The sequence below is a fragment of the Branchiostoma belcheri genome, unplaced genomic scaffold (assembly GCF_001625305.1).
Source record: "Branchiostoma belcheri isolate BF01 breed outbred unplaced genomic scaffold, Haploidv18h27 scaffold133, whole genome shotgun sequence".
Lineage (NCBI taxonomy): Eukaryota > Metazoa > Chordata > Leptocardii > Amphioxiformes > Branchiostomatidae > Branchiostoma > Branchiostoma belcheri.
Genome location: NW_017802747.1, coordinates 333425 through 342357, shown reverse-complemented (window position 1 = coordinate 342357; position 8933 = coordinate 333425). Strand labels below are relative to the sequence as shown.

At 38.4% G+C, this 8933-nt stretch overlaps 1 protein-coding gene across 1 annotated transcript; it reads right to left on the bottom strand.

Moving 5' to 3' along the window:
* Nucleotides 1-4967: 4967 nt before the first annotated feature.
* LOC109464147 (galactosylceramide sulfotransferase-like) lies at nucleotides 4968-8933 on the bottom strand. The gene is made up of 4 exons (XM_019761084.1): nucleotides 8923-8933; nucleotides 8328-8495; nucleotides 6862-6969; nucleotides 4968-5712 (listed from the first exon to the last, which is right to left on the bottom strand). Exons 1-4 carry the CDS (start codon nucleotides 8931-8933, stop codon nucleotides 4968-4970), a joined length of 1032 nt encoding a protein of 343 aa, XP_019616643.1.

Below are 8933 nucleotides of genomic sequence, written 5' to 3'. Positions count from 1 at the left end.
GTTGCCAGTGTTGTTCCATTCAGAGACGTTAGTTCTGTACCATGGATGTTGAGTTCCTGATGAAGTCTGCCCACTTTCCGTAACGGTTTTAAAATCCGTCATTTCCTAAGTTTAGGTGCATGGCACGTGGTTAGGCTGCAATTAGGCACTACGTTCCATCATTATAACCTGAAATAAAACGTAGTTATATATCCCGCACAGATCAAACATTTAGTGTATTAAGACTTTAATGATGCACAGACATTAGGTCTTAGTCTCTGTGTAACACAAATTGCCATTTTTCATAAGTTCTAAGCTATGCTTTGATGCCACAATAAAACATGCATAAAGTTTAAAACTTCGTTCATTCACTACAGAATGTATCAAGAGATCTAACCAATGTTCAGTCGCTCGGCACTTGCGGCCTTTAGGTAAGAAAGGAATGCAAATTACCCAGCCCCCTCCCTACATATAACAGCACCCAGCGTCTATGTTTGTTGTTTTTTTTTTTGAGAAAATCTACATACCTTTTCGTCACTTTCCATAGTGATGTTCTGTAACATCGTCACGTTCATATGTGTTACCTTCTGTTTTGGCAGAGGTTGTGGCCTAAAAATGGTGGCCCAATTATTTTGCTTGAAAATAAAAGACAATGGTAGTTTAAAGTTAAAATCAAAAATCCGAAACGACTGATAAGAAATAGAGATGAAACATTTGAAAGAGCAATAATGGTCTTCTTAGTTAATCACCTTAGCCTAAGATATAGAGTCTTTACAAACCTGTACGTGATAAACTGCTGCTCCTGACAGGAAGACTGCGAGAAGAAAGACTGTGTGTAATCTGCTGAACACCATGATGATGTACCTCAGACAGCGAAACAACTGCATATATGAAAAGTAGGAATATGTCAATCCACTTTTTAAAGGTGCGTATACTTAACTTTGGTCAAGCATGTCTCCGTTAATATTTGATAATTAATCTTGCTTTTTTTCATCATTTCGTATTATCAAAGCTTGTCTAGTGCCATTTAGAATAATACATTGTTTAGTACAATCCTACAGCCGTACAGCGAAAATGTGGTTCTGTCAAAAATTTCATTCGGCTAACGTCTAAACTGCTTGCGCCGAAACCACCCAACTCGGTGACTTGCATCATTTAGTGATAAGTATAAGTCTTCACCAACGTAAATTATTCCAACGTTTACCTTTCAGTCAATATACATAATTCTACACTCAAATTCTCACCTCTGTAACATCAACACTGGGATCATCGACTTCAATCAGCAATCAACTACCGTCCATTTGCAGTATCCTGTTATTTTGGGGTATCTCTCTTTATACTAATTATACACTATACAGAGGGTATTATATACTATACAGAGGGTAAGCGATAACAATCGAGGACGATCATGGTGACAGATGTACTGCCAAGGACGCCTGTACAATATACATACGTATTCTGTTGTCTAGGTTACAATACAAAGGAACCTTTACCAGACAGACAGAATACAAAACCGTAGAAGCCGAGTGTCATGTTTTATTACCTTGACACTGACAGGTAGTGGATGCCACCTGAAACGTCTGACTGTTTCTAAAATCATACCCAGTTTGCTTAAGTAACTGTTTTTTTGCGTATCGTATTACCTAGATGTCTAACTTTCACAGGCGGATTTTTTTAAAGAGATGTTTTTGTCTACATTTTATTACAAGACGTAATTACACAAACTCAAGTTTTTTTTTTCAACTAATTTCTATGCCAGCAACGCAGAGCACAAAAATATCAACATACAATAGACATACTCACTTTAACCTTAGTAACGAAAGTCGTGTAAAGTGATTTTTTCAAGGGCAAAATATAGGCAAGACTTGAATTTTGGACCTCTTGGTTCTGAGCCGAACGTTCTGCCGATAAGCCACATTACCCCAGTGGGGCTACAGAAGAGTTATAGCCGCAGTGCGAATGACCTATCACCACGCCATCTTACCATGAAATATTTATTAGTTATACGCAAAGTTTTTGTTGAGACAAAATGAAAGTCGATAGGCTTCATGATTTGATTGAATAGCAATGTGTTTTCCAACGAATACAAAATGTGGTTAAAGGCCTTACATTTGTTCCGTGTGTCAGGCACAACAATATCCGTATGCCATACATTAGTATGTATCAATCGATTTATTAAATGGCAATCGATTTATACAATCTATTACCATACAATAGTATGTATAACAATAGATTTCAAAGTGTAACCATGTTATTTCCTTTCTTGCAGTTACCTATTAGTAAGCTATTGTAGGCATTTGTGGTAGCCTAAAACAATGGACATAAATGAATGTATTATACTATAAACTTACATCGCACTTTTTGTTGAGAATAAAGCTTCGGTCACAACCCGCCGTACGTGCTTCTGCGTGCTGTCTAAGTGCAAAAACGTGGGCAAACGCAGGGCATCCGTACGGAGTCCTACGGATTTTGGAGCACGCAGACACGCCGTAGTAGAAGTGCATGCAAAGCTTTTCTACGTGCGGTCTGCGGATTCATCACCCGTACGTGCGAGTGCGTGCGACGCACGTGCCCCGTACGTGCCGTACGGAATAAGCACGTGTGAGTACGGCCTCCTTACGGTAAAGTTGCAATCGCACAGAGATCGTACGCTGAAAGCACGTACAACTCACTTACCACTTGCGCAACGTACGATGCACGCAACCGCTCACTGCCAGACGTGGCGTTCAGACCACACTCTTACACCTTGCACAACCGTGCGAGTGACGTGCGTCGACGCCACTCCTTCCTCACGTTTTCTGAAAAAACGTAGCAGACGTAGCCTCCAAAAAAACGTACGGACAAAAAGCACGTACGGCGGGTTGTGACCGAGGCTTAAGGCAAGCCAATTGGCCCATATACATAAATATTAAATCATCAGCATATTTTACGTGTGCATAGTATTATAATATAGATAGATGACGTTAACTAATCAGAAGTTCCTAATTTTTATTTGTCATGATTCTATTTTTTTCATATTTGGTAATTCATTGGAATAATTAACCACTTATGCAGTGGGGGCATAATGTTTTACCAATATTTGTAGCACGATTTTTTTCTTTAAAACATGTTAATAAAAATGAACTTTGAGTGGAAAGAATGAAAGACATTTGCGTCACCCCAACTGTAAAAGAAAAAAATGACCACCAATGACCCCAAATGAAACACGCGTTCTGTTATGTATTCAAAATACCTAATTTTTGCAAATAAACGGAGGCATTTTACCTCTCTAAACATTCAATGACCATTCAATTAGCCTAAAATTCTAAGTCCATTTTAGCCTCCTTGTAGCAGCAATCAAATCACTAATAATTAAAGTCACGCGTTGCAACAAAAGGGTATTACAACTTTGAAGGTATAAGCATTGCCAACACAACAGTGCAGTCCTTCAATGTCCTGCTAGAGGCCGCATTTGATCCATGCCTTTCTCTTCCAGACTTCTTTCACTGTCGTACAGATGACTTTGCGGCTATAATCAATATAGGTCATCCTTATGATGTTCCAATAAAGAACAGGAATGATAAAAATATGTAGTTTCACTGTATTTTGTCAAAAGATTTCTGATTGGCCTCATACTTAGTTAGTAATCATCTCCAAAGTCATAATCAAGGGTACACAAAAATCATAGTTATAGTCATTATCATAGTCATTATATAACATATAGAATCACTCAGTTCCTAAGTTGCAAAGTTTACCAAATAAACACGTTTACAGTACGTTATTGTTACATGTACATGAATGTAGATGTGGTGTACACTATACATGTACATGTACGTAAAGACATGCATGTTACAGAACTATCAAATATACATTTTTGTACAGAGATTGTTCAATGCTGACAGAAAGTTTAAATGATAAATATTGTTAACCTAACGACTTTTCCCAACCTTTCATGCAATAAAGGTTTCCATTGTTTTCTGTTCTCCTGTGCTGAGCTGCCTACAGCTACCTAATATACCTGATTATTCGAAAGCAATACATTACTTGTGCTGTTCTACAGTATGAGTCATTTTGAGGCTTAACCTTCTGGCTTTATTTGTTTATTGTTATATTTTGACGTCTAATGATAAACCGATGTTAGTAGTGTGAAATTAAATACGAGTAGCCGGCTCATCGATATTAATAATCAAGGTATAGCTCACCGAAGGAGTTGGTGACATTGTCCCCGTACGTAGCCGATCGCTTGTACGTTCAGACAGAAAGAGATAGGGGACGCTACCCCCGGTCAAACCATATTATCTTGACCAATCAGGCTACGCCTTGCGCAACCGGTCTCTGATACATCTGGGATGCATTTACACGGCTTTAGGCCATATTGATTTGATTATATGGATGACATCCGCGCGCGCATGAATTTTCGGCCGTTTACAAAAAAAAAGTTTTCAACCATACTGTAAATCGTACAAAACAGTTACAAAATGAGCAAAAATATACCATAAGTTACAAAAAAAATTAATAAAAACTATACCAATGTCGTAGAATGCCAAAATCAAACAAAAAAGACGAAATTGTAAAGAAATAAACTTGAAGACTAGATTATTCGCCAAACCATATTCTGTCCCATTTGTTCAACCCTCATGACCACGTAGATTTCATTATGACTTTTTTTTTTGCAAAACTTTTTTTTTATTCGCACGCGCGCATCAGTTTTGGGGCTCCCGGAGGATGTCATCCATATAATCAAATCAACATGGCCTTACCAAGAAATCCGCTCCGTAGAAAAACAACATTTCTATGGACTACGATATCAAACGCGATCTCTGTCGATAGAATGCCCTTAGGAAATTAGACAAAGATACCCTCAACATCAGATACCTTGGATAAAAAATAAAGCAGCATAGTCCGAGTATTACCTGTCTGATGTCAGACTTGGACAGACTTACTATCGGTAGAACAATGTTAATTTTACAGGCCTTGGAAATTATGACGTATAATGAAACAAGTGACTTCTAATGATACACCGATTGCAGTAGTGGATACCAATATTTTCTGACATTGGGTTTATCATAACTCTTACATAAAAAGCTGTTGACAGAGAAAGCCTCACTCCATTTGCTTTTCTGCACAGTCATGTTTCTTGAAGTATGTGGTTTGATGGATCGGCAGAAGATTGAGACGTTTTCGTTCACGCGCTTAAAATGTTGAACCTCTTGTAGAAAATCGGCGCCCTCTTTCTTGATCTGCTTCTGGAACGAGTCTTTGAAATGCGTGTATAACATGACATCGGCATGGTTGTGTTTGTAAAACCTGTCCTTCATACGGCCTGTGATGTTTGCCTTAAGTCTGTATTGCTGCTTTTTTGACGTCCAGTAAAGGATATCGTGAAACGTCCAACACATTCGCCGTTTTAGAAGAACTAATGATTCTGGCAGATACTCTAAGATCATCACTGTTGTAAAGTCATTGTCTATGCCTTCTATGAAGTCTTGAACAGCATTGAAGTTGTCATAATCATTCTCTTTGAGTCCCAAATCGCGAGCCATGCAGTTCCTGAAGCAAAGATGTTCTCTGTCTTCTTTGGATTGAGGTGGACGGAATCGCATATCCCAAAACTTAGGCCTCTTAAGATACGTTGTTACGTAAGAAATTCCACGGGGAGTCTGTCTCTTAAGCCCAGGAAATCTCGTTTCAAGATGAAAGTACTGGAAAGCAGACTGCAGCCGTCGTAGTGGTTCTCGTAGAATAGTAACATACCTTGAAAATAAAAATTGTGTGTACAAAATCATTTAACCCTATTCAGACCAGGATTTTTTTTTTTTGCTTTTGAGGCTTACCTCTTCACTCAACGATCACTTATCGAAGATTTCACCATTTTTTTAAACGATGAAGTTGTAAAGTTAAATGGTAACAAAAACTTTTGTGTAACTACATTTGTGTATGACGTCGACGTCATGTGATTTTTTGGGCTAAAACCTGAAACATCGTTTTTTTTCGTAGAACTCAGGGGAAACAACGGAATTGAAACAAAGTGTCTGATAGAATTTGAAGGTCCACTAAGATTTATGTTGGCCCTGGCAACAGCACTGACGTCACAATGACGTCATAAATTAACGCCATGCATATTTAAGCTATCGGCCATCTTGGATCGGCAATCTTGAATTTTGAAAATACATTTTTCAAAATACGGCGTAAAAAGGCATTGTAAATGGACAAAAAATGATTTCAAAGTCTTACTAAAAAATACGGAGTTTGGATGAAACATTTGTAAGTAAAAACGTGGTTACACCAGAGGAAATGAAATGGTCCACCACCTTGGATTTTGAACAATGACGTAATGAATTCGCATGGGTTATGAATATCTGATTACTGGATTACTTATCCAATTATTACGATTTTTTGCCAGATATATTTAAGGAAAAAAAATCACTGAATTCGATGGTAAACCGTCAGGCGCTATCCTAGATGAATGTTAGCGCGGGTCTCAAAGCACCCCCCTTGTCTGAATAGGGTTAACTGAAGATGGATCGTATCGTTCACAGTCATTAGTATGCACATGCGATCGAAAACATTGTCACCTCTTATATGGAATAGGGGGTGTACATGTATTTTTACTACACCCTTTCTATTGTTAAAGCTGACGTGTATTGATCAAACATCAGTATTGACTAGCACTGCTGTTTATAACATGACGTGACAGCGGTAATACTGGTTGTGTAATACTAAAACATTTCGACCTGTATGTTTGCATTCATACGTTTCCTTTGACAAATCCTAATGACCATAATGTTGTACCAAATGGCATTGAAATCATTCAACAATTATCAAGCAAAGCTTTAAGCATGAAATACAATTTGAGCATCATTAACTAGTCACCAGATAGCGAACGCTATTTAGACCTCGTACCTTGTATTGGGATCCATGAGTTGGTGGAAGCGTGTTCTGTTGTATATAGCGTGGAGAGTAAAGATGTTCCACCGTTTTCCACCAGGTGGATGCTTATAGTCGCTCTCACTGTACGCAACAACATGGATGTATGCATACTTTGTTTGAAATTATGAAAAAGCCATGTTGATTTGATTATATGGATGACATCCTCTGGAAACCGATCCTCTCCAAAACTGATGCAAGCCTCCGGATTAAAAAAAAAACAACTTTCAAGATCAAGATCGTGGTCATGAAGGTTGAACAAATGCTAAAGAGTATGTTATGACGAAAAATGTACTCTTCAAATTCACTTCCTTTCATTTTAGTCTTTTTCGTTTGTTTTTTTACATTCTACAACGTTGTTTTTTTTTGGGGGGGGGGTACATATATATTTTCTTGTCTGGCAACTGTTTTGTACGATTTACGGTATGGTTGAAAACTTTTTTGGAAACGGCCGAGAATTCAAGCGCGCGGATGTCATCCATATAATTCAATCAAAATGGCCTAATCATTATACAAAGAGAACTCTATTGCACAACAATTGCACATGGTACAATGTATTGCAACAACTATTGAACATATTGTCAAAAAGGTTTGGAATAAAACTCAACATCCTAGTTACTAAAAACAACAAGTGCTTGTATCACGTTTTCTTTTGTACGTGTTGTTTTACCTAACTTGGTTTTAAACTTGTGCGAATTAATATACTTCGATGCAATATACATGTGATTGTATACACAGACGCCATTTTCGCAAAAAGCGCCATGTTGGAATGGGCTCTCGCGAGAACACTGCCTGGCGAGAATTTGCGTGATCTTTTACGAAAACGAGGCCCGTCCAATTCATTGTGTGTTCAAGACTGATTGATATTGCTGGCTAAGTAATAGATAGACCATGGACCAGGCGAGTTGACTGGGATATAGTGTTGCTCCGTCCACAAGGGGACATGGCACCCAAGGCGACAGCCGTGGTTGTCAGACAGTCCCTGAGTGGGTGGGCAACACTATATCCCAGTAAACGAACTCAAGCTCATGGTCTATCTGACCTAGAACATTGCTTTTTCCCCGAAGTTTTCTTTTGCACTTGTTCAATATAATTTTTTTTGTGTGTTTATCTTCAGTTTTTTCTTGTTCAGCATCAGTTTCAATACAGCATTTGTCTTTGAGAAAGCTGGTCTGTTTGTGTTTCAATCCTCTTGTCCCTTGGGTGATTAGGCTGTATAGACCCAAAACCCAGAAAGTGTGTGTACTAACTAAAAAGTGTGGTACTAATTTTATGCAAATGAGTTTTAGTAGCACACTTTTTGGATAGTACCACACCTTTTTGCACTATGTGGATATAGACACAGAAAATAAAGGGCTCTCATTGGCTGTGGGGTAGTGGCCATGTTCTAAAGTTTTTATGGTGCAAATGTTCACTGGAATATTCAAGTTTTGGTGACTTACTTAATGGTTCCAAAGCTGCCTAAGATGGAGTGGGCCCTTGTCGGTGCTAAAGCAGCGATTAATTTGCGCTTATAACCGAATCGATTTATCAAGTCGGCTACTGTAGAGGAGCCGCATTTGTGAACCTTCAAAAAGGCGACGTTTAGGTGAGGCTGACAATGGCCGGTACTGTGTAAAAAGGGAAGAATTGATTAATAGAGTTACACGTAAACATTTGCATACATACATAAACACACAGATCCCTCTACCACATGGCCCAATACAAAGAAATTGTTAACGGATATTGAAATATCATGATAGTGACAGATAGCAACACTACACTACCTATGATAGACTACACTACCTGTGATAGATAGCAACACTACGTACACTACCTATAGAAAATTGCTACGTTGTAAAAGTAGTAAATAATGTCGTGCATCCTAGTAGACGACATGCGAAACTACACATTAATGCAGCAAACACTGCATCGTGAGTAATAGCTGCGAACATGAAAACACAATTGATTACAATATTACACTAATGAGGTCATTGGAGTAACAGCCGGACACTGAGATAGAAAGGCAGAGCTAGTTGTGTTGTTTAACTGCCGTACCTTGGTAACAT